This window comes from Coregonus lavaretus (assembly GCF_964263955.1).
Source record: "Coregonus lavaretus genome assembly, chromosome: 4".
In the NCBI taxonomy this organism is placed as follows: domain Eukaryota; kingdom Metazoa; phylum Chordata; class Actinopteri; order Salmoniformes; family Salmonidae; genus Coregonus; species Coregonus lavaretus.
Window position 1 is genome coordinate 58,443,109 of NC_139991.1, and position 25,965 is coordinate 58,469,073.

The 25,965-nt window shown below is 44.4% G+C and overlaps 1 protein-coding gene across 1 annotated transcript in view; it reads right to left on the reverse strand.

Annotated features, from left to right (window-relative positions):
- LOC311127188 (ceramide transfer protein-like) overlaps nucleotides 1-25,513 on the reverse strand; it is a 71,511-nt gene extending 45,998 nt beyond the window's left edge. Inside the window, exons 1-2 of the mRNA XM_084158975.1 lie at nucleotides 24,847-25,513; nucleotides 23,367-23,501 (exon numbers count right to left, since the gene is read on the reverse strand). Coding sequence (XP_084015101.1) covers nucleotides 23,367-23,501; nucleotides 24,847-24,963 — 252 coding nt within the window. The 5' untranslated portion in view covers nucleotides 24,964-25,513. The remainder of the gene's footprint in view (nucleotides 1-23,366; nucleotides 23,502-24,846) is intronic.
- Nucleotides 25,514-25,965: the final 452 nt, after the last annotated feature.

Consider the following 25,965-nt stretch of genomic DNA (forward strand, 5'->3'; position numbering starts at 1 on the left):
GCCGTGTTTGGAGGAAGAAGAAGGATGAGTACAACCAAAAGAACACCATCCCAACTGTGAAGCATGGAGGTGGAAACATCATTCTTTGGGGATGCTTTTCTGCAAAGGGGACAGGACGACTGCACCGTATTGAGGGGAGGATGGATGGGGCCATGTATCGCGAGATCTTTGCCAACAATCTCCTTCCCGCAGTAAGAGCATTGAAGATGGGTCGTGGCTGGGTCTTCCAGCATGACAACGACCCGAAACACACAGCCAGGGCAACTAAGGAGTGGCTCCGTAAGAAGCATCTCAAGGTCCTGGAGTGGCCTAGCTAGTCTCCAGACCTGAACCCAATAGAAAATCTTTGGAGGGAGCTGAAAGTCTGTATTGCCCAGCGACAGCCCTGAAACCTGAAGGATCTGGAGAAGGTCTGTATGGAGGAGTGGGCCAAAATCCCTGCTGCAGTGTGTGCAAACCTGGTCAAGACCTACAGGAAACGTATGATCTCTGTAATTGCAAGCAAAGGTTTCTGTACCAAATATTAAGTTCTGCTTTTCTGATGTATCAAATACTTATGTCATGCAATAAAATGCAAATTAATTACTTAAAAAACATACAATGTGATTTTCTGGATTTTTGTTTTAGATTCCGTCTCTCACAGTTGAAGTGTACCTATGATAACAATTACAGACCTCTACATGCTTTGTAAGTAGGAAAACCTGCAAAATCGGCAGTGTATCAAATACTTGTTCTCCCCACTGTATCTACATTGATAAACATGACTTCCCTTGTTTCTGTATTTTCCCAGAATGTAAACAGTCTGTTTCAAAAACAATATTTCTATGGCATACACAACATTGGTCATAAATATGTGTATTGGTGCAAACACTGACAAATTCTAAAAGGGTAGATGGGTGGGGTCACTGGGGGAAGGAGGAGACTAGAATGGGAGAGAGTGACCTAGCTAAATGGGAGTGAGAAGGATAGGACAGGAGAGAAGAGGATAGGACAGGAGAGAGAAAGACAGGACAAGATGGAGAGGGTCATGACATCAGTCACCACAGAACACAAAACTTCTCTTCTCCTGTGATATCAGCCCACACTGTTTCAACTGACACTTTCTAACACCTCCCCCCATAGCCTGACTGTCTCTTGGTCTCTCTCTTTTCCTTCCATCCTACCCACCCCTCCACTCTCCTCCCCATCACCCTCTCTCCATCTCCCTTACCCTAAAATAGTACTGACTAAACCACAGATTCAGCCATTCCTTGGACATGTTAAACCAATCAAAGAGCTTCCCTCTGCAATAACACCATAAATGGGCTGGAGGGTTTGACGTGGGCAAAGAGAAGAATGCTGAATTTACTGACATTGACATCTGCAAATGCTTCTTGAACTCTCTGATTTGCCAGCTTTGCTCAGATAGTATCACTGCCGATGGCCTTGGCTGAGAGAGAGCATCTATCAACAGAGGCTCCCTCCTGTTTCGTCTATCTCCTAGCCCCTAAGGGGAGGAGAGCTGGAGCTAAATCTGGAGCTAATGATGGATGCTAGTGCCATTCTGAATGGCGAGGCCTATATTATTCTGTTACACACATCAGGCAGGGTTCTGGCTGATTTCCAGCCTTTTGAACTGAGGAATTGATCCCTAAAGAGTGTGCTTTTGCTGTAATCATAAGCAGGGTCACTCCTAAAAACACACACACACACTTTTACTCATGTGCTGGGAATGAATAAATAAATTGACCTCATTAATTCTCAGACCACCGAAATGAAAAATAGGCCCAATTTCAAAAAGATCCAGGCATACAGTAGACCTACGAACAATGCTGCATATTACGGTATTATTATGCAATGTTAGTTGATTAGCTAACATTGCATAGTTGATTAGCTGTAATATTTACATGACTACTATTTTCATGTTTGCTTTTCTTATAGGGTTGGGCAGTACCCAGATTTTTATACCGTCTCTGTACCATACCGGGGAATACGGTATTATCGAACGTGCACACAGATCAATTTAGGCAACAAGGATCTTGATCAAGGAGGGGATTGAATGTCTCTGCTGTAACTATGAAGCTTGATCTTGACATCTAGCCACGACTGCATAGCTGGAGCCCTGAGCTGGATTTAATTTATTTGACACATCTTTGATTTCTTATAGTTATACTTAATTTATATTTAAGCAGTAGGGTAGCACCCACCAACCCCAGCAAAAAAAAGTATTATTTCGAAATACCCCGGTATACCGCCCAAACCTATTTTCTAGTACTGCTATGAAAAGCCATAGTGACAATAGAACATGCACCTTCTTTAAACATCAGTCCCACTGTCTAGTGGACGACCTGTTTGTGGGTGTAGCCAGGACAGCAGGCTAGACTCTCTTTCACAAACTGGTTGACCTACACACACGTCCCCCTTCTGTTCAGTTGTGTTTATGCCCTGAGCAGTCATATTTTAATAGCATTCCGCTGACAGTCTAAATCCACAGAGAGAGAGAGAGCGAGCGAGCGAGCGAGCGAGAGAGAGAGAGAGAGAGAGAGAGAGAGAGAGAGAGAGAGAGAGAGAGAGAGAGAGAGAGAGAGAGAGAGAGGTAATGCCCACGCTGCAGATCGACAAGGATCTGTGCTATTTGACCACTCAACCGATACACTGGCTCGAGCCTCGGATTTACCACAGACCACACATACACATTCACACACAAACCACCAGAGGGAGGGAATAAAAGCTAGACCTATACGGTTCATTTCCCACCAAATCAGTTGAATGGGTGCAGAGCAGCAGCAGAGACTGCAAACAGACTGACAGAAAGACAGAGCAGGGGTTTAAAGCATTGTCAGCCCCCTCTTTGGCTCAGTAGAGGCGGAGTGTCCCTCTGAGTTTCTAGCTCTCTTTTCCTGGGTCGTTTCTTTCTCAGTCTTCCTCTGTTTTCTCTGATTCCCTCAGGGAACACACACACTGCTCGAGGTGCTATGATCTGAAGCGGAACCCTGTGACCTCACACACACATCTACCTCTGTGTCTTGCTGTGACATGATAACATGTATGTTAACACTGACAAGGAAGTAAAGCCACCTGCATGTCTAACCTGACTGGTGATGATCACTGAGCACTGGAGAATGACAATGTGTGTGTATATTTTGCCTGCCGAAACAGCCTAAGTCAAGCAGCAGACACCTCTTCCACTTCAGTGTGAGTGAGTGAGTGAGTGAGTGAGTGAGAGAGAGATTGTTTATTTGGGAGTCTATTTGGGGGGGTTGGTTGGTGCATTCATTCCAGACTAAATGCAATCCGTTCAATTGAAGAGCAGTAGATAGCATTCAATCCAGTCACAATAACTTGGAACCCAATTGTCCTTCCTCATGACTCCTGACTGCCAACCATTCTCCACCGCCTGGCTGGTGGGTGTGTGTGTGTGTGTGTCTCATTTGACATTCTAATCAGATTGTGTCTGAGCCAGGGGGCATTTAATAATCATATAGTTGTTTTTGTTGATTGCTTATGATCAATGCCATAGAAGCTTCAGTTACGGAAAGTACACTCCCCAGGTCTGGAACATGGCCTTCATTACAGTGGAAGTTAATATTTACAGTGGTAGAGAATGGATGAAGCTGAATAAATACAGACTGAATAGGGTGACCATTCTGACCAGCCTGGGAACAGTCACTCATTCATCCCGCTGTGTGTGTGTGGTGGCGGGCAACCACAGGGTGCATGTGACGAGTCTAGTGCAGTAGTGCCTAGGTAGAGGTAAGTTGCATGCTCGCTTACCAGGTGCTTGCATACTCTCGCTTACAGCCCGCTGCGGCCGGCTAGATCTTGTGGTGAATTGGGGAGCATCTTCATGCACAAGTCTGCCCTTGCCGGTACAAAGCCTCTCCATGACCAAGATTCCTCCTTGTCTTGAAACTCCAGGTTAACCAGCAGGGGATCTTGGAGCAGCAGTGGGCCCCAGAGATTTGTCTGTACAGGTTAGTCTGATACGACAAAGGCTAGGGGAGCACACCCTGAGCGAAGTGAATGCACCGAGAGCCCTTAAATCAGACCCCTGCACGCCAGCGGCACAGGGCTATTATGGTCGCCAGCAGTTGGGACTTGAGTGGCAGCTGCTCTCGGCAGACCCCTGTGTGACTGAGCAGCCCTATTTAGGAGCCACACTGCTCACCCCATCTGGGGACAGGCCTAGAAAAGGTAGCCTAAAAATTAACCACTCACTCCTTCCTGGATAGGCTCTTTTGGACACTGACGATAGTAACGATAGACCCAATCAGAGAACAGCTCTGATTGCTGCAGAACTAAGATGCTACAACATTGATGATATTGCTGCCCTGAGTGAGACCAGGTTCCTGGATGAAGGTTCCCTGAAAGAGGAGGGAGAAGGCTACACCTTTTTCTGGAAAGGTTACCCTCCGGGTGGACATTAGCATGGTGTGGGACTGGCAATAAAGAACAGCCTCTTATCCAGCCTCACCGAAAAACCTGTCGGCATACAGTGCATTCTGAAAGTATTCAGACCCCTCGACTTTATCCACATTTTGTTACGTTATAGCCTTATTCTAAAATTGATTAAGTATTTTTTCCCCCCTCATCAATCTATAAGTATTCAGACCCTTTACTCAGTACTTTGTTGAAGCACCTTTGGCAGCGATTACAGCCTCGAGTCTTCTTGGGTATGACGCTACAAGCTTGGCACACCTGTATTTGGGGAGTTTCTCCCATTCTTCTTTGCAGATCCTCTCAAGCTCTGTCAGGTTGGATGGGGAGTGTCGCTGCACAGCTATTCTCAGGTCTCTTCAGAGATGTTCGATCGGGTTCAAGTCCGGGCTCTGGCTGGGCCACTCAAGGACATCCAGAGACTTGTCCCGAAGCCACTCCTGCGTTGTCTTGGCTGTGTGCTTAGGGTTGTTGTCCTGTTGGAAAATGAACCGTCGCCCCAGTCTGAGGTCCTGAGCGCTCTGGAGTAGGTTTACATCAAGGATCTCTCGTTCATCTTTCCCTCGATCCTGACTAGTCTCCCAGTCCCTGCCGCTGAACAACATCCCCACAGCATGATGCTGCCACCACCATGCTTCACCGTAGGGATGGTGACAGGTTTCCTCCAGACGTGACGCTTGGCATTCAGGCCAAAGAGTTCAATCTTGGCAGCAGACAGTGAGGCTGATCCTTTGGAGTGGTGGTGAGTTCACGCATCCATCTTCCCACAATTGAGTTGTCTGACGAATAAATATTTATGCATCCCTGCCACAAGTTCGCCCTCTGAGAGAGCATTTAGCACTGGGGGCAATGTGGTCACATGCCACAGGGCAACTTTGAAGCCAAAAACTGTCAATAGGCTGGTGTTCCTGGCACGGAACTTGTGAAGAGGGAGGCAGTGAATTGTTACATGCTGAACTGAGAAACATACAGACTGTCTGGTTAATGCTTGAAGTTAATTTGAAAAGGTTTACAACTTGAATTCATAATGACCGGTGTTATGCTGAAAAAAGACTGCACTTATATTTGGCAGGGAAAAGTTTACATCCTGAGTACTTTAAATATTTTTTTTTATAAAATGTTACTGCATATTTATTTAACTCATATACCTTTGTCTAAGTTTCATGTTTGCACAGGTTTACCACAGAAGTAAAACAAATAATAATTTAAAACATGTGTAATGCCCCCTTTCTGTTTCTATAAGGTTAAAAGCAATATTTAGTCATTTATTAACTTTGAAGGGCTCATAAAATTAAAAAAAAAATGTTTTACAGTATATCGTGATATTATATCGTTATCGTCCGGACAGTGGGAAATACCGTGATATGAATTTTTGTTCATATCGCCCACCCCTAATGTATGTATAAACATACACACATACAGTGGGGAGAACAAGTATTTGATACACTGCCGATTTTGCAGGTTTTCCTACTTACAAAGCATGTAGAGGTCTGTAATTTTTATCATAGGTACACTTCAACTGTGTGAGACGGAATCTAAAACAAAAATCCAGAAAATCACATTGTATGATTTTTAAGTAATTAATTTGCATTTTATTGCATGACATAAGTATTTGATCACCTACCAACCAGTAAGAATTCCGGCTCTCACAGACCTGTCAGTTTTTCTTTAAGAAGCCCTCCTGTTCTCCACTCATTACCTGTATTAACTGCACCTGTTTGAACTCGTTACCTGTATAAAAGAGACCTGTCCACACACTCAATCAAACAGACTCCAACCTCTCCACAATGGCCAAGACCAGAGAGCTGTGTAATAGACGTATGAGTGCTGCCAGCATTGCTGCAGAGGTTGAAGGGGTGGGGGGTGGGGGGGGGGGGTCAGCCTGTCAGTGCTCAGACCATACGCCGCACACTGCATCAAATTGGTCTGCATGGCTGTCGTCCTAGAAGGAAGCCTCTTCTAAAGATGGGACCATAGTCACCAAGAAAACAATTGGTAACACACTACGCCGTGAAGGACTGAAATCCTGCAGCGCCCGCAAGGTCCCCCTGCTCAAGAAAGCACATATACAGGGCCGTCTGAAGTTTGCCAATGAACATCTGAATGATTCAGAGGAGAACTGGGTGAAAGTGTTGTGGTCAGATGAGACCAAAATCAAGCTCTTTGGCATCAACTCAACTCGCCGTGTTTGGAGGAGGAGGAATGCTGCCTATGACCCCAAGAACACCATCCCCACCGTCAAACATGGAGGTGGAAACATTATGCTTTGGGGGTGTTTTTCTGCTAAGGGGACAGGACAACTTCACTGCATCAAAGGGACGATGGACGGGGCCATGTACCGTCAAATCTTGGGTGAGAACCTCCTTCCCTCAGCCAGAGCATTGAAAATGGGTCGTGGATGGGTATTCCAGCATGACAATGACCCAAAACACACGGCCAAGGCAACAAAGGAGTGGCTCAAGAAGAAGCATATTAAGGTCCTGGAGTGGCCTAGCCAGTCTCCAGACCTTAATCCCATAGAAAATCTGTGGAGGGAGCTGAAGGTTCGAGTTGCCAAACGTCAGCCTCCAAACCTTAATGACTTGGAGAAGATCTGCAAAGAGGAGTGGAACAAAATCCCTCCTGAGATGTGTGCAAACCTGGTGGCCAACTACAAGAACGGTCTGACCTCTGTGATTGCCAACAAGGGTTTTGCCACCAAGTACTAAGTCATGTTTTGCAGAGGGGTCAAATACTTATTTCCCTCATTAAAATGCAAATCAATTTATAAAAATTTTTGACATGCGTTTTTCTGGATTTTTTTGTTGTTATTCTGTCTCTCACTGTTCAAATAAACCTACCATTAAAATTATAGACTGATCATGTCTTTGTCAGTGGGCAAACGTACAAAATCAGCAGGGGATCAAATACTTTTTTCCCCTTACTGTGGGTGTGTGTGTGTGTGTATATATACATACATATACACACACACACACACACACACACACATATATATACACACACATACATTTATATACAGTGGGGGAAAAAAGTATTTAGTCAGCCACCAATTGTGCAAGTTCTCCCACTTAAAAAGATGAGAGATGCCTGTAATTTTCATCATAGGTACACGTCAACTATGACAGACAAATTGAGGGGAAAAAATCCAGAAAATCACATTGTAGGATTTTTAATGAATTTATTTGCTAATTATGGTGGAAAATAAGTATTTGGTCACCTACAAACAAGCAAGATTTCTGGCTCTCACAGACCTGTAACTTCTTCTTTAAGAGGCTCCTCTGTCCTCCACTTGTTACCTGTATTAATGGCACCTGTTTGAACTTGTTATCAGTATAAAATACACCTGTCCACAACCTCAAACAGTCACACTCCAAACTCCACTATGGCCAAGACCAAAGAGCTGTCAAAGGACACCAGAAACAAAATTGTAGACCTGCACCAGGCTGGGAAGACTGAATCTGCAATAGGTAAGCAGCTTGGTTTGAAGAAATCAACTGTGGGAGCAATTATTAGGAAATGGAAGACATACAAGACCACTGATAATCTCCCTCGATCTGGGGCTCCACGCAAAATCTCACCCCGTGGGGTCAAAATGATCACAAGAATGGTGAGCAAAAATCCCAGAACCACACGGGGGGACCTAGTGAATGACCTGCAGAGAGCTGGGACCAAAGTAACAAAGCCTACCATCAGTAACACACTACGCCGCCAGGGACTCAAATCCTGCAGTGCAAGACGTGTCCCCCTGCTTAAGCCAGTACATGTCCAGGCCTGTCTGAAGTGCATTTGGATGATCCAGAAGAGGATTGGGAGAATGTCATATGGTCAGATGAAACCAAAATATAACTTTTTGGTAAAAACTCAACTCGTCATGTTTGGAGGACAAAGAATGCTGAGTTGCATCCAAAGAACACCATACCTACTGTGAAGCATGGGGGTGGAAACATCATGCTTTGGGGCTGTTTTTCTGCAAAGGGACCAGGACGACTGATCCGTGTAAAGGAAAGAATGAATGGGGCCATGTATCGTGAGATTTTGAGTGAAAACCTCCTTCCATCAGCAAGGGCATTGAAGATGAAACGTGGCTGAGTCTTTCAGCATGACAATGATCCCAAACACACCGCCCGGGCAACGAAGGAGTGGCTTCGTAAGAAGCATTTCAAGGTCCTGAAGTGGCCTAGCCAGTCTCCAGATCTCAACCCCATAGAAAATCTTTGGAGGGAGTTGAAAGTCCGTGTTGCCCAGCGACAGCCTCAAAACATCACTGCTCTAGAGGAGATCTGCATGGAGGAATGGGCCAAAATACCAGAAACAGTGTGTGAAAACCTTGTGAAGACTTACAGAAAACGTTTGACCTGTGTCATTGCCAACAAAGGGTATATAACAAAGTATTGAGAAACTTTTGTTATTGACCAAATACTTATTTTCCACCATCATTTGCCAATAAATTCATTAAAAATCCTACAATGTGATTTTCTGGATTATTTTTTCTCATTTTGTCTGTCATAGTTGATGTGTACCTATGATGAAAATTACAGGCCTCTCTCATCTTTTTAAGTGGGAGAACTTGCACAATTGGTGGCTGACTAAATACTTTTTTTCCCCACTGTATAGTACCAGTCAAAAGTTTGGACACACCTACTCATTCAAGGGTTTCTCTTTATTTGTACTATTTTCTACATTGTAGAATAATAGTGAAGACATCAAAACTATGAAATAACACATATGGAATCATGTAGTAACCATAAAAGTGTTAAACAAATCCAAATATATTTGAGATTTTTCAAATAGCCACACTTTGCCTTGATGACAGCTTTGCACACTCTTGGCATTCTCGCAACCAGCTTCACCTGTAATGCATTTCCAACAGTCTTGAAGGAGTTCCCACATATGCTGAGCACTTGTTGGCTGCTTTTCCTTCACTCTGCGGTCCGACTCATCCCAAAACATCTCAATTGGGTTGAGGTCGGGGGATTGTGGAGGCCAGGTCATCTGATGAAGTACTCCATCACTCTCCTTCTTGGTCAAATAGCCCTTACACAGCCTGGAGGTGTGTTGGGTTATTGTCCTGTTGAAAAACAAATGATAGTCCCACTAAGCCCAAATCAGATGGGATGGCGTATTGCTGCAGAATGCTGTAGTAGCAATGCTGGTTAAGTGTGCCTTGAATTCTAAATAAATCACAGACAGTGTCACCAGCAATGCACCCCCACACCATAACACCTCCTCCTTCTTGCTTTACGGTAGGAAATACACAGGCGGAGATCATCCGTTCACCCACACCGCGTCTCACAAAGACACAGCGGTTGGAACCAAAGATCTCCAATTTGGACTCCAGACCAAAGGACAGATTTACACCGGTCTAATGGCCAATGCTCGTGTTCCTTGGCCCAAGCAAGTCTCTTCTTCTTATTGGTGTTGTCGTGACGTGACTTTAATTATTGTGATGACTATTATTTATGGAAAAATTACCTACTATGTTTAATTGTTACTAGATTAAATTAATCATGTAACAATTAACTCATTAGGAATTTGGAGCACCACGGGAAAAGTTGTTTAACGAGTTACCGTTTCCCGAATTAACTCCAAAGATATCTAGATATCTCTTATCACAGACATTTATTAATAATTTACCTCATATCAGTCTCATTCTGAAAGTCATAGGCTCTTTAAGTCTGCACAAACCCGGGTCTTACTGATCACTCCGTACCCCACAAATTGATTTAATTATTTATTTACTAACCAATTAAAAATGATAACACAAGATAAACACGTACACAGTATAGGTAGGGATTAGAAACTTAATACAATGAAAACGGGTCCCTAGTGGACTAACACAATATGACAATTGTTACAAAAGATGGTGAGTTAAAAAAGAGAGAGAGAAAACACATGGACCTAAACTCACAGCAATCCTAATACTTTGCCCCGAACTGCCGCCCGTTTGGGAAGAAAAGCAATGCATGTATTTAGGTGTTGGAGGTCTTCATCATGTATCTCTGTTGGACCCAGGCCTTCGTGGGAAGGGGTCGATTGGGCCTTCTCTTTCGGATGGCCTTTTAGATGTAAGGCTGAGATTGTCCACAAGAGGTCACAATGTCCTTTTTAGTTGTCTGTTTACTTTCACTCGTTCTGGAAGTGGTCTTCTGAGGACGGCTAATCAGCCGTGTCGAAGATCCCGTGGGGTGATGAGAGCAGTGTAGTAGACAATGGTTTGAAGAGAGTAACAGGATGGTCCCACTTAAATTCACCTTCTTAGATACAGTACTTAGAACAGCTACTCAGCCGTAACATTGATTGTTAGTAGACGCAACTTTGTCATCTTTACCTCATGTTGATTTTCAGGGTCAGGACCACTATGGACAAAAGCTGGAGCTTGAGGTCCGTCTAGTCTGATCTGATCATTCTTATCTCAAATCTTTTATGCACTCTGGTAAAGAGGGGCGTTTCCATCATACTGACACGCTCTTTGAGCTCGCTCGGGCTTGGCTAGTTACGAGGCAAAAGTATCATCATCACTATGATTTTGTTAGAAAGCTCAAATCACATTCCTATCCTCACGAAAACATTGTCTTCCTCCTTGATATTTTCTACACAACGTAAAGGATGTAAACCTGATATACACAGTGTAAAAGCTCTTCAAGTCACAATGTTTTCATTATAACGGCATTATACAATTTATGACATCACATCATACATTAATTTTCCATATTCCATTTTTCATCATTCCCAACGTTTGGATGTTGAAATATATTGTCCAAATGTTCATTGTTGGATGTTGAAGTTTTTGGGTGGCAAAAAGTCTGAAACAAAGGCATTCCTTTCACCATACTAGAATGCCAGAGATAGATTATCCTCCTCTGTAATTTATGGCAGTATTAAGGTGTCAAGACCGGCATAGCACCCCTGTGGTTGTTGTCAGCCATTTGCCAAGCTGATGTGAGGCCTTTGATCCTCACCCAGGGAGAGCCAGTCCCCCTCTGGTGGTTCAACCTTGGAAGGATTCTGCAAGTTTGCAACCCACCATTAATAAAAAAATTGACCACGGGATGTCCTAGTTGTGGATCATCGTTGCGGGCTCATCGTCCAGTTGTCCAGGCTGGTAGATCTAGGCAGTAACTTACACAGATGTTAACAACGCACAACACTCAGGCAATATATCATTACATTTCTTCCCCAAATGGGCGGCGTTGTGGCACTGGTGGTCATATGGGGAACTTGTTTGTGGCATACCACTTCCTTAGTGTCAAAGGAAATACAAATGTAAAGAATAAAAACAACAAAATATATACAAAATATAGTTCCCCCACCTTAATCATCTACTTGGACTCTTATTCTATGTGCGTCCATGGTCTTGGCTAAATGACTATCATGACATTTGTCTAATGTCATATCTAGGTTGATCCTACTTGAAGGTGGGTAGTTAAGGCACTCTCTAAAATGACACCCTGAATGACAAAGCTTCCATTGGTGGCACTACAGGGCTGACCTAGCGAACTCCGGGGAAGAAGCTGGGGATGTTGTGGATGGGTCACCTGATGGGGCTTTGGAATCTATTGCCAGTTTTCCGAAAATCAGGATTGCTTCCGTCCCACAGGTGATCCTAGCATAAGACCTCATTAGGTATTCAATTGCGCGCATGCCTGTGTACATAGTAGGTGCACACGCCAAGGGCAATAAGACCAAGGATCATGGTAACAGTCAGGATACTGTCCGGTACCGTCCAAGAGCGGGTGACAGACCAATCTTTTGGCTTATAGCCAATCGGGTCAACTAAAAGTCCCTCAATCAGTACGCTAAGATCAACAGTCAGTCATCGGTCCCTCATACTGAATTTGGTTTTGAATAGCTGGTGGTAACGCAAGGGAACGTTTAGCAAAAGCGTCAGGCATTTCAATATCTGTGTCTATCCTGTCGTCAGGAAGTTGGTATAGGGCTAGGTCGTCTATGTGGGTAATCGCCCCCTCTGGTACCTTAAAAATAGTCTGATTGGGGAGGTTCAGTTGGGTGGTTGAATCATGGCGTTAGTAAGTCATAGTGGCATACGTGAATGGGGTGTTAAATCAGCCATTGATTCCCTACCACTTCCACTTGCGTGGTGGTGACTCCACCTTTTACTGTTGGTTTGGCTCTACAGCATTCTTCGCTGGTGATAGGCTTAAGGCCACAAAGGCGCTCAGTGTTATCCCTGACGAAGGGTTTGCTAGGACACAAGTAGTGGACGTCTTTGGTCAGAGTACACATTAACAGGTTAGGGGTGAGATAGAAATCTGGATTGTGTTCCTGATAAGCTATGACTGGATGTGTGATGATCTTCACATGGGTGTTGTCGTGCCAAAATCCTACATTTAGAACTGCTCAACCTATAGATATTCTCCAGTTCAACAACCGGCAGCGTCAGTAAAAATCCCACTTCATTTCGATTAACACCCACTTGAATGTGATGTTCTGTCGACCTTTGCTGATTCCGATTTGATAAGCAACAGGTGACAGCTTTAACACAATCTCATGTGGCCCTGTCCATTGGGGCAGGAACTTTTTCGCAAAACCCACGGGTTTGGAGTATACGACCTCAAACTCCTGGTGTGAGGCCTTTTTGTCGTAATGGGTCTTGTCACCTTCCGCACTTCTTTCCAACTTTCCTTGAGCGTACGCAAAGGTAGACTGGAGGTGGGTTCACAAGTACGTCACGTATTGATGGGCCGTGTACGCGGTGGCCACGGCGACATCTACCGGTTGGTACAGGAGATGCAGTGGAAGCGTCATTTGCCGGCCCGTCATCTCAAATGGTGTTATTCCCGTAGATCTGTTGCGTGTGGCTCTGATCGCAATTAATACCAGTGGCAGTTTGAGGTCCCAATCTTTGTGGTTGGCTGCCACATATTTCCTCAAGATTGTGACGATTGTTTGGTTGCTTCTTTCTACCCTGCCGGAGCTCCTAGGGTGGTACGCGATGTGGAGTTGGTGACATGTTTCTATGATCACCTTTTGTCCGCCGACATAAGAGGTGAAGTGCTTGACCGCCCAGACTGTCGACAGCAGTGCTTTTTCGCAGTCTGAGTACTTGTGTTCAGCAGGGTTGAGTGTTTTGCTCGCGTAAGCAACCACACGTCAGTCTTGGTCGTATTTTTGGTACAACCCAGCACTAAGGCAGTGCTCTGAGAAACCTACTTCCAAAAAGAATGTATTGTCTTGTCAGGGTGCCGCACAAAGCAGGTCTTTCAAGGAAGTCACAGCTTCGTCGTGAGTAGCAATCCCAAATGAATGGGGTGTCTTTCTGAAGAAGACGGGTCAAAGGTTTTGACAAGTCGGCATAATTTTCTATGAATTGATGTGAGTAATTACATACTCCCAAGAAGCTGCGTACCTCATGAAGGTTTGCAGGCGTTTTGATGTTGCGGACTGCTTGGATTCTGGCATTGCCTTGTGCAGGAAGATGTTGAACTCTGCGGGGGAGTTCGAATACCCGAACGTGCAACGATTGAACGTGAAGAGCTTGTTCGAGAAAGAGAAAGCCAACTTGTGTTGGTCGCGAGGGTCGACTGTCACGGTCCAGAAACCATTCGCCACGTCGACAGTGGAGAAGTATTTGGCGTTTGTCACATTTGGCAACTCTTGGTCGAGCTGTGTCATAGGCCTTTGATCCTCACCCAGGGAGAGTCATGACAGTGTCCTTTAGTAGTGGTTTCTTTGCAGCAATTCGACCATGAACGCCTGATTCACACAGTCTCCTCTGAACAGTTGATGTTGAGATGTGTCTGTTACTTGAACTCTGTGAAGCATTTATTTGGGCTGCAATCTGAGGTGCAGTTAACTCTAATGAACTTTTCCTCTGCAGCAGAGGTAACTCTGGGTCTTCTTTTCCTGTGGCGGTCCTCATGAGAGCCAGTTTCATCATAGCGCTTGATGGTTTTTGAGATTGCACTTCAAAGTTCTTGAACTTTTCCGGATTGACTGACCAACAGGACAATGACCCAACACACCTCCAGGCTGTGTAAGGGCTATTTTTTGGTTACTGCATGATTCCATATGTGTTATTTCATAGTTTTGATGTCTTCACTATTATTCTACAATGTAGAAAATAGTAAAAATAAAGAAAAACCCTGGAATGAGTCGGTGTGTCCAAACTTTTCACTGGTAGTGTGTGTGTGTATATCTAATATCTACACTGCTCAAAAAAATTAAGGGAACACTAAAATAACACATCCTAGATCTGAATGAATGAAATAATAGTTTACATAGTTGAATGTGTTGACAACAAAGTCACACAAAAATTATCAATGGAAATCAAATGTATCAACCCATGGAGGTCTGGATTTGGAGTCACAATCAAAATTAAAGTGGAAAACCACACTACAGGCCGATCCAACTTTGATGTAATGTCCAATAAAAAAAAACAAGTCAAAATGGAGGCTCAGTAGTGTGTGTGGCCTCCACGTGCCTGTATGACCTCCCTACAACGCCTGGGCATGCTCCTGATGAGGTGGCGGATGGTCTCCTGAGGGATCTCCTCAATGACCTGGACTAAAGCATTCACCAACTCCTGGACAGTCTGTGGATGGAGCGAGACATGATGTCCCAGATGTGCTCAATTGGATTCAGGTCTGGGGAATGGGCGGCCAGTCCATAGCATCAATGCCTTCCTCTTGCAGGAACTGCTGACACACTCCAGCCACATGAGGTCTAGCATTAGGAGGAACCCAGGGCCAACCGCACCAGCATATGGTCTCACAAGGGGTCTGAGGATCTCATCATCTCGGTACCTAATGGCAGTCAGGCTACCTCTGGCGAGCACATGGAGGGCTGTGCGGCCCCTCAAAGAAATGCCACCCCACACCATGACTGACCCACCGCCAAACCGGTCATGCTGGAGGATGTTGCAGGCAGCAGAACGTTCTCCACGGCGTCTCCAGACTCTGTCACGTCTGTCACATGTGCTCAGTGTGAACCTGCTTTCATCTGTGAAGAGCACAGGGTGCCAGTGGCGAATTTGCCAATCTTTGTGTTCTCTGGCAAATGCCAAACGTCCTGCACGGTGTTGGGCTGTAAGCACAACCCCCACCTGTGGACGTCAGGCCCTCATACCACCCTCATGGAGTCTGTTTCTAACCTTTTGAGCAGACACATGCACATTTGTGGCCTACTGGAGGTCATTTTGCAGGGCTCTGGCAGTGCTCCTCCTGCTCCTCCTTGCACATGGGCGGAGGTAGCGGTCCTGCTGCTGGGTTTTTGCCCTCCTACGGCCTCCTCCACGTCTCCTGATGTACTGGCCTGTCTCCTGGTAGCGCCTCCATGCTCTGGACACTACGCTGACAGACACAGCAAACCTTCTTGCCACAGCTCGCATTGATGTGCCATCCTGGATGAGCTGCACTACCTGAGCCACTTGTGTGGGTTGTAGACTCCGTCTCATGCTACCACTAGAGTGAAAGCACCGCCAGCATTCAAAAGTGACCAAAACATCAGCCAGGAAGCATAGGAACTGAGAAGTGGTCTGTGGTCACCACCTGCAGAACCACTCCTTTATTGGGGGTGTCTTGCTAATTGCCTATAATTTCCACCTGTTGTCTATTCCATTTGCACAACAGCATGTGAAATTTATTGTCAATCAGTGTTGCTTCCTAAGTGGACAGTTTGATTTCACAGAAGTGTGATTGACTTGGAGTTACATTGTGTTGTTTAAGTGTTCCCTTTATTTTTTTGAGCAGTGTATATATATATATATATATAAATATAAAATACAGTGGATGCCTAAGCCAATATATGCATGCAATGCCTTGATGCATTTTGTGCTCAAATCTCCGACAGCTGAACCGTGAGGTGGACAATTGTTTTAGGAAAGTAAAAACCAATAAAAACAGGCTATAAAGTTTTGCATATGCTACAGATCGAAACAAGGAATAGTGTTTTTGTAATGAGTTATAGGCTGTTTTTAAGGACACATAAATGTGGCTCCTTTCCCTCGTTTATTGATGGTGCTGGCTGCGTGGGTGGGCGGCCTAATGGATTAAGCACACAATGCATATGGATGACCAGTACATTTCTCAAATGGAAGATTTTAATTTATCTGACCAGTCACTTGCCCGGTGCCAAATTTTACTAACTGAAACCCTGGTGTGTGTGTGTGTGTGTTAGTCAATAACAGACCTGTGGTCAACACTGAAAAAGTGTGAAAAGTGTGATAAGCAATGGCACACAAAACACAAGACTAAAGACACATGGATACAGTTGTGTGCTTTTGTGTGTGTGTGTGTGTGTATGTGTGTGTACACAGGAGGATATGATAACGTGCTTGTCAAACCGCAGTTCAATGATTACAGTCCAGGGATGATTGACAGGGTTCAAAGCCCTGAGGAACCTGTCTTCAACATTAATCAGTTACCATGAGAACCTGACCTTTGAACCCAACCTTTGTCATTCATTACATTATCCTCCTTATTGTCAGTGAATGACATAACTGGATTGGTAAAATCTATGATGGCTTTCACCTAGCCTTGATCTTATACTGTTAGATCAGTGATTACTTCAAGGAAGGAAGGATCAGCCCCCCAGGATTACGCAGGAATTTGATGTGATATTTGTGGGAAAAACGTTTGATTTTGCTGCGGCAATTCTGACATCGTGCATGGCAGTATGTGATGATTTTGTCCAATTTGTCACAAAAATGCACTGACAATGGAAAAAGTTTGTTGATGTGTAGCTTTATTGAACCATATTATTTGGGGGGTGATGGGTTGAAATTGCAATCCCTTTTTGTACTGCGGCAATGGGTCAGTTATATGCGAAAATATTGCAACGATTTTACAGTTTTATGCAGAAATAGTACAGTGAATGGTCAAATTTGCAAGCCCTCGCATAATATGCAGGTAATTGTTGATTTTGCAAACAAAATTGCCATCGCAGAATCCTGGAGAGACTGATGGATAGATGCATTGTGAAAGGATCTGAGTAGGGCTGAGTAGAGCCAAAGTTGATCCCCAGCTCAGAATGTTGTGTTAAAACCAGCAGTCACCTGACGAGCTACTTACCCTCCAGCACTAAGACTCAATCAGGAGTTCCGTGTTGTTGTAAACAACAGTTTATTATGCTCTCATCTCTAATTTCTCAGTTGCTTATAAGGAGGGCACATTTTGGATCCAATGCATAATGTAAAATGGATATCCATGTCAATAGTAGATCCCTCTCTAGCTTGTTACACTGTCCATAAAATATCACTTCCAAATCTTTCACATACAGTGGGGAAAAAAAGTATTTAGTCAGCCACCAATTGTGCATGTTCTCCCACTTAAAAAGATGAGAGAGGCCTGTAATTTTCATCATAGGTACACATCAACTATGACAGACAAAATGAGGAAAAAAAATCCAGAAAATCACATTGTAGGATTTTTTATGAATTTATTTGCAAATTATGGTGGAAAATAAGTATTTGGTCAATAACAAAAGTTTCTCAATACTTTGTTATATACCCTTTGTTGGCAATGACACAGGTCAAACGTTTTCTGTAAGTCTTCACAAGGTTTTCACACACTGTTGCTGGTATTTTGGCCCATTCCTCCATGCAGATCTCCTCTAGAGTAGTGATGTTTTGGGGCTGTCGCTGGGCAACACGGACTTGAGAACAGCGCCGGAAGAAGATGGCTGCCGTTTTACAGCCCTCTAACCAATTGTACTATTATGTGTGTTTTTCCGCGTTATTTGTAATTTATTTTGTACATAATGTTTCTGCCATCGTCTCTTATAACCAAAGAGAGCTTCTGGATATCAGGACAGCGATTACTCACCTCGCGTTGGACGAAGACTTTTTCTTCAACGAGGCGTTCGCGAAGGATATTCTACAGACACCCAACAAGGCCCAGATCCCCGTCATTCGCGTGAGGAAGAGACGGAGATATCGTGGACGCAGATCCGGGTGCCTTGTAAGGATCCGACGGCGAACGAGTAAACTGCCTCTCCCATCAATCCTATTAGCCAACGTTCAAGCTTTTGAGAATAAAATGGACGATTTAAGATTAAGGTTATCCTACCAACGGGACATTAAAAACTGTAATATCTTATGTTTCACGGAGTCGTGGCTGAACGACAACAATGATAACATTCAGCTAGCAGGCTATACGCTACATCGACAGGACAGAACGGCAGACTCTGGTAAGACAAGGGGCGGCGGTCTGTGTATATTTGTAAACAACAGCTGGTGCACAAAATCAAATACTAAGGAAGTCTCGAGGTTTTGCTCGCCTGAGGTAGAGTATCTTATGATAAGCTGTAGACCACACTATTTACCAAGAGAGTTTTCATCTATATTTTTCATAGCTGTCTATTTACCACCACAAACCAATGCTGGCATTAAGATTGCACTGAATGAGTTGTACAAGGCCATTAATCAACAGGAAAACGCTCATCCAGATGCAGCGCTCCTAGTAGCCGGGGACTTTAATGCAGGGAAACTTAAATCCGTTCTACCTCATTTCTACCAGCATGTTAAATGTGCAACCAGAGGGGAAAAAACTCTAGACCACCTTTACTCCACACACAGAGACGCATACAAAGCTCTCCCTCGCCCTCCATTTGGCAAATCTGACCATAATTCTATCCTCCTGATTCCTGCTTATAAGCAAAAACTGAAGTAGGAAGCACCAGTGATTCGGCTAATAAAAAAGTGGTCAGATGACGCAGATGCTAAGCTACAGGACTGTTTTGCTAGCACAGACTGGAACATGTTCCGGGATTCTTCAGACAGCATTGAGGAGTACACCACATCAGTCACTGGCTTCATCAATAAGTGCATCGATGATGTCGTCCCCACAGTGACCGTACGTACATACCCCAACCAGAAGCCATGGATTACAGGAAACATCCGCACTGAGCTAAAGGGTAGAGCTGCCGCTTTCAAGGAACGGGTCTCTAACCCGGACGCTTATAAGAAATCCCGCTATGACCTCCGACGAACCATCAAACAGGCAAAGAGTCAATACAGGTCTAAGATTGAATCATACTACACTGGCTCTGACGCTCGTCGGATGTGGCAGGGCTTGAAAACTATTACAGACTACAAAGGGAAGCACAGCCGCGAGCTGCCCAGTGACACAAGCCTACCAGACGAGCTAAACCACTTCTATGCTCGCTTCGAGGCAAGCAACACTGAAGCATGCATGAGAGCACCAGCTGTTCCGGACGACTATGTGATCACGCTCTCCGTAGCCGATGTGAGTAAGACTTTTAAGCAGGTCAACATTCACAAGGCCGCAGGGCCAGACGGATTACCAGGACGTGTACTCCGAGCATGTGCTGACCAACTGGCAAGTGTCTTCACTGACATTTTCAACATGTCCCTGACTGAGTCTGTAATACCAACATGTTTCAAGCAGACCACCATAGTCCCCGTGCCCAAGAACTCTAAGATAACCTGCCTAAATGACTACCGACCCGTAGCACTGACGTCTGTAGCCATGAAGTGCTTTGAAAGACTGGTCATGGCTCACATCAACAGCATAATCCCAGAAACCCTAGACCCACTCCAATTTGCATACCGCCCCAACAGATCCACAGATGATGCAATCTCTATCGCACTCCACACTGCCCTTTCCCACCTGGACAAGAGGAACACCTACGTGAGAATGCTATTCATTGACTACAGCTCAGCATTCAACACCATAGTGCCCTCTAAGCTCATCACTAAGCTAAGGATCCTGGGACTAAACACCTCCCTCTGCAACTGGATCCTGGACTTCCTGACGGGCCGCCCCCAGGTGGTAAGGGTAGGTAACAACACATCTGCCACACTGATCCTCAACACGGGGGCCCCTCAGGGGTGCGTGCTCAGTCCCCTCCTGTACTCTCTGTTCACCCATGACTGCATGGCCAGGCACGACTCCAACACCATCATTAAGTTTGCCGACGACACAACAGTGGTAGGCCTGATCACCGACAACGATGAGACAGCCTATAGGGAGGAGGTCAGAGATCTGGCCGTGTGGTGCCAGGACAACAACCTCTCCCTCAACGTGACCAAGACAAAGGAGATGATTGTGGACTACAGGAAAAAAAAGAGGACTGAGCACGCCCCCATTCTCATCGACGGGGCTGTAGTGGAACAGGTTGAGAGCTTCAAGTTCCTTGGTGTCCACATCACCAACGAACTATCATGGTCCAAACACACCAAGACAGTCGTGAAGAGGGCACGACAAAGCCTATTCCCCCTCAGGAGACTAAAAAGATTTGGCATGGGTCCTCAGATCCTCAAAAAAGTCTACAGCTGCACCATCGAGAGCATCCTGACTGGTTGCATCACCGCCTGGTATGGCAACTGCTTGGCCTCTGACCGCAAGGCACTACAGAGGGTAGTGCGTACGGCCCAGTACATCACTGGGGCAAAGCTCCCTGCCATCCAGGACCTCTATACCAGGCGGTGTCAGAGGAAGGCCCTCAAAATTGTCAAAGACTCCAGCCACCCTAGTCATAGACTGTTCTCTCTGCTACCGCACGGCAAGCGGTACCGGAGTGCCAAGTCTAGGTCCAAAAGACTTCTCAACAGCTTCTACCCCCAAGCCATAAGACTCCTGAACAGCTAATCATGGCTACCCGGACTATTTGCACTGCCCCCCCACCCCATCCTTTTTACGCTGCTGCTACTCTGTTAAGTATTTATGCATAGTCACTTTAACTCTACCCACATGTACATATTACCTCAACTAGCCGGTGCCCCCGCACATTGACTATGCAACGGTACCCCCCTGTATATATAGCCTCCCTACTGTCACTTTATTTTACTGTATATATAGCCTCCCTACTGTCACTTTATTTTACTTCTGCTCTTTTTTTCTCAACACTTTTTTGTTGTTGTTTTATTCTTACTTTTTTGTTTAAAATAAATGCACTGTTGGTTAAGGGCTGTAAGTAAGCATTTCACTGTAATGTCTGCACCTGTTGTATTCGGCGCATGTGACCAATAAAATTTGATTTGATTTGATTTGACTTTCAACTCCCTCCAAAGATTTTCTATGGGGTTGAGATCTGGAGACTGGCTAGGCCACTCCAGGACCTTGAAATGCTTCTTACGAAGCCACTCCTTCGTTGCCCGGGCGGTGTGTTTGGGATCATTGTCATGCTGAAAGACCCAGCCACGTTTCATCTTCAATGCCCTTGCTGATGGAAGGAGATTTTCACTCAAAATCTCACGATACATGGCCCCATTCATTCTTTCCTTTACACGGATCAGTCGTCCTGGTCCCTTTGCAGAAAAACAGCCCCAAAGCATGATGTTTCCACCCCCATGCTTCACAGTAGGTATGGTGTTCTTTGGATGCAACTCAGCATTCTTTGTCCTCCAAACACGATGAGTTGAGTTTTTACCAAAAAGTTATATTTTGGTTTCATCTGACCATATGACATTCTCCCAATGATCTTCTGGATCATCCAAATGCACTCTAGCAAACTTCAGACGGGCCTGGACATGTACTGGCTTAAGCAGGGGGAAATGTCTTGCACTGCAGGATTTGAGTCCCTAGCGGCGTAGTGTGTTACTGATTGTAGGCTTTGTTACTTTGGTCCCAGCTCTCTGCAGGTCATTCACTACGTCCCCCCGTGTGGTTCTGGGATATTTGCTCACCGTTCTTGTGATCATTTTGACCCCACGGGGTGAGATCTTGCGTGGAGCCCCAGATCGAGGGAGATTATCAGTGGTCTTGTATGTCTTCCATTTCCTAATAATTGCTCCCACAGTTGATTTCTTCAAACCAAGCTGCTTACCTATTGCAGATTCAGTCTTCCCAGCCTGGTGCAGGTCTACAATTTTGTTTCTGGTGCCCTTTGACAGCTCTTTGGTCTTGGCCATAGTGGAGTTTGGAGTGTGACTGTTTGAGGTTGTGGACAGGTGTCTTTTATACTGATAACAAGCTCAAACAGGTGCCATTAATACCGGTAACGAGTGGAGGACAGAGGAGCCTCTTAAAGAAGAAGTTACAGGTCTGTGAGAGCCAGAAATCTTGCTTGTTTGTAGGTGACCAAATACTTATTTTCCACCATAATTTGCAAACAAATTCATTAAAAATCCTACAATGTGATTTTCTGGATTTTTTTCTCTCAATTTGTCTGTCATAGTTGACGTGTACCTATGATGAAAATTACAGGCCTCTCTCATCTTTTTAAGTGGGAGAACTTGCACAATTGGTGGCTGACTAAATACTTTTTTTCCCCACTGTATCCATTCATTCAACTGGAGTAAGAAATTAATAAGAGCTCAGAAGTATGTGCTGGAGCTTGATATTGGCACAGCACCAAGACAAGACGCGAGACAAGACACTGTCGTAGGTTTGAGATTGGTTGTCTACTCACAGAGAGGACAGCTTTGCTGACACACAGGAACCCTCTACAGTCGCTCTCTCTCATCATTACGTTTTGGACACAAACTTAAAGGGTCAATCAGCAGTTGCTACATCCATTTTTGGATTTATTGAAATTATTTATATGTACCCATTGATTCTTGAAGAATTGTCAGAACCCAAAATATAAGCTTATTTTACTCCAATGTTTGTAAACAAAGTAAATGTAAACAAACACTGTAAAGCCTCAAAACATGGTTTAAACTATAATGTTGATATCATGGATGGTCAGTCCTTGCATCCATAGCCCTGTCTATGAATTTTAGAGTGGTTACATTTCTCCAGCCCCATCACTCAGCTTTTTACCGAAACAGTGGCAGGGAGTATGCTTTGTTATTGTTTCAACTGCTGATTGGCCCTATAAGCATCTATAAAGTAGTACAGTAACATAGTATAGTAGTCTACTCAATAGTATTTTGCAGTCTACTCAGTGATGACAGCCTTGCTGAGACAGGGACCCTCTGCAGCCGAACTCTCTCTCAATGTAAAGTTTTTGACTTACAGTCTAACATCTATAAAGCAGTAGTCCTATAGTAACATAGTACAGTATATAGTGAAGTGTAGTCTACTCACAGTGATGACAGCCTTGCTGAGACACAGGGACCCTCTGCAGCCAAACTCTCTCTCGTCCTGAGACTTGTAGTAGCTCAAGGTGTTGTTCTTCAGAACCACCCAGCGATCCTGCCAGCCATGGATGTAGTTGGTCCACTGAAGGAGAGGAAAGGGAATGCAAATTAAAGTTACTTAGCTATGAGGGAGGGAGGAATTCACAGTGGTCTTGTTATAATGAGGATGCACACGATAGTCGAACACAATATACCTTTTTTTCCCCTATGTAATGACACATTGTTGGCACAAGTTGGCTACAGCAGAAACAGACAATAATTCAAGCAATCTGAAAAAGCTAAATGAGACAAAGATTGGATGACAACAACAACAACCATTTCAATCACACAATGGGTAGTTGATGAAACACTAGGAAGGTAGAGTCATATGATTAAGGTAAAGTAATGTAAAGTTTAAGGTCACTGGCTTAGTCTATAACTTCTACATTCATATCCATTTGTTAACTACTGTTTTGATGCAATATTCTACTGTGGCATTAATCTGAGGTAACAATATGTGGCAAGCAAGCACTCAAGGCTGTATGACAACAACAGTTAACTAGGTAAAGAGAAAACCCATTCATCCATCTAAAACTAATTTATCACATGTACAGGGCTTACTATGATAATGCAGGTGAGTTTAGCATGATTATGATGTGCAATAATCTCTCAACATGCTTGGGTTGGCAAGTCAGGCCACATAAATATAATGATCGTTCTATTTCTATGGTCAGACAGACTTTAGAATGGCAACCCACACAGCAATAACTGCTTACCTAGGTAATATTCTGCTTGCTAAGGCCTAAAGTTAGAGAGCTACAGTTTTGTTAAAGGCTTTCAGAAACCCCCAACCAGAAGCCACGGTCAAGTAAAGATGGGCCAGCTGTCAGCTAGTGTATGTGGCTGGTTTGGTTACCGTTAGCTAGTTTGAAATTTAAAAATAAACCAAAACAGCTTGCGCGCTTTGGTTCTTGTTCACAACAATTACAGGCCTGACACTTTGTCAACCAACAATATCGTTTAATTAGCCCATATCCCTACAGTAGGCCTATAGGCTATGTATACTATTGGCTGGCACGACCTGGGAGGAAGGTAATTGCGGGTTATAGCCAGATCAGGGCTCTACACTTACCTTTTTTACTAGGAGCACGTGTGCACCCAAATTGGAAAATGTAGGCGCACACAAAGACATTTGGGAGCACAAAGGTAATAAAGCAAAAATATTTTTAAAAATTCTAGGCGCACTGGTGCTCCTAAATAACAATTCCATGTCGCACAGCAAAATATGTAGGCGCATATGCGAGTAAAATGGTCGCACTGTAGAGCCCTGCATATGGCTAGCTAGCTGTCTCTATATACCCATCTCAACCACTCAGAGCTAGCTAGCTACGGTAGTTAACGTTAGCTAACTAGCTAACTTAAGCCAGACTTCACGTCAGGTCAGTTACCTTGCTGAGGATTCCACTGAACTCGGCGATTCCAACAACAGGCTGCCCGACTCCCGATTCCGCGGTCTCCAAATCTTCATCGGAACCCGAAGAATTCCAGCTCTGGTTATCCGACATTGTTTGTGTTGTCTAGCTAACTAGCTAGCTAGCAAGCGAACGTTAGCTGACAGTCGAGCTAAATTAATACAAAAAACTAGCTAAAGAAAGTCAACAAAATTACAGAGAGCGCAAAATCATCCGTGTTAGGAAATACACATCTACTACCTATATCAAATTAGCTAGCTATGTCCTAAAAGTATTAGTATTAGCTAGTGTTTGTCCAAATTGACTCTTCACCTGGAGGGCTCAGTTTGGCTCACTAGCCTGTAACGTTAGATAAGCTTTAACGATAGCGGACTGGCTAGTCAGGTAGGAACTAGCAATGAATGAATCGCACCCGCCCCTTTCTGTTTTCTTCTAGCGGCAAACCTTCCATCCAGCTTGAAATACTCAACACACTAGCAGCTAGTTCAAATAAAGAATAACACTACTAACTGACTTGGTAAGTGTAATAAAATCCCGTATTTACTACGACGAAAACGTCTTTATATCAGTAAATATTTGTCTTTCTAGCGCGTCTAAAAGCTCTTAACCTAACGCCATATTCACGTCTGTCGGATTCGCGAGTGGAGCGCGTGCTAGTACTTGAGTGGAAGGGGCGCTGGCTGCTCGGATGACGTCACTAAATCCATTCCCAAAAAAGCAAGTAAACCCTCCTTGCTCTACTACATATACGGTAAGTAGTACTACATAAACAGTAAGTAGCATGGCATGTCATATCAATGATTACATGTACATTCTTTCTCTTTGACATGAGATCACTGATGACATAGTCTGTAAGGAACAGTACACCACTATTTACTGATTCCAGTGCATTAGTGTGTTTATGTTTCAGTAACAACCCATTAGAACAGTCCCACTGAGGAAAACTACACCTAACTGTATAATACCTGTGTTGTCATATAAAACAGACACTGTGCCATGAGTGGCAAATCAGTGATTTATGTGGGCCCAGGAATGATGACACACACACACACACACACACACACAAATAGCCTAGCCACCAACAACATCCCTGAC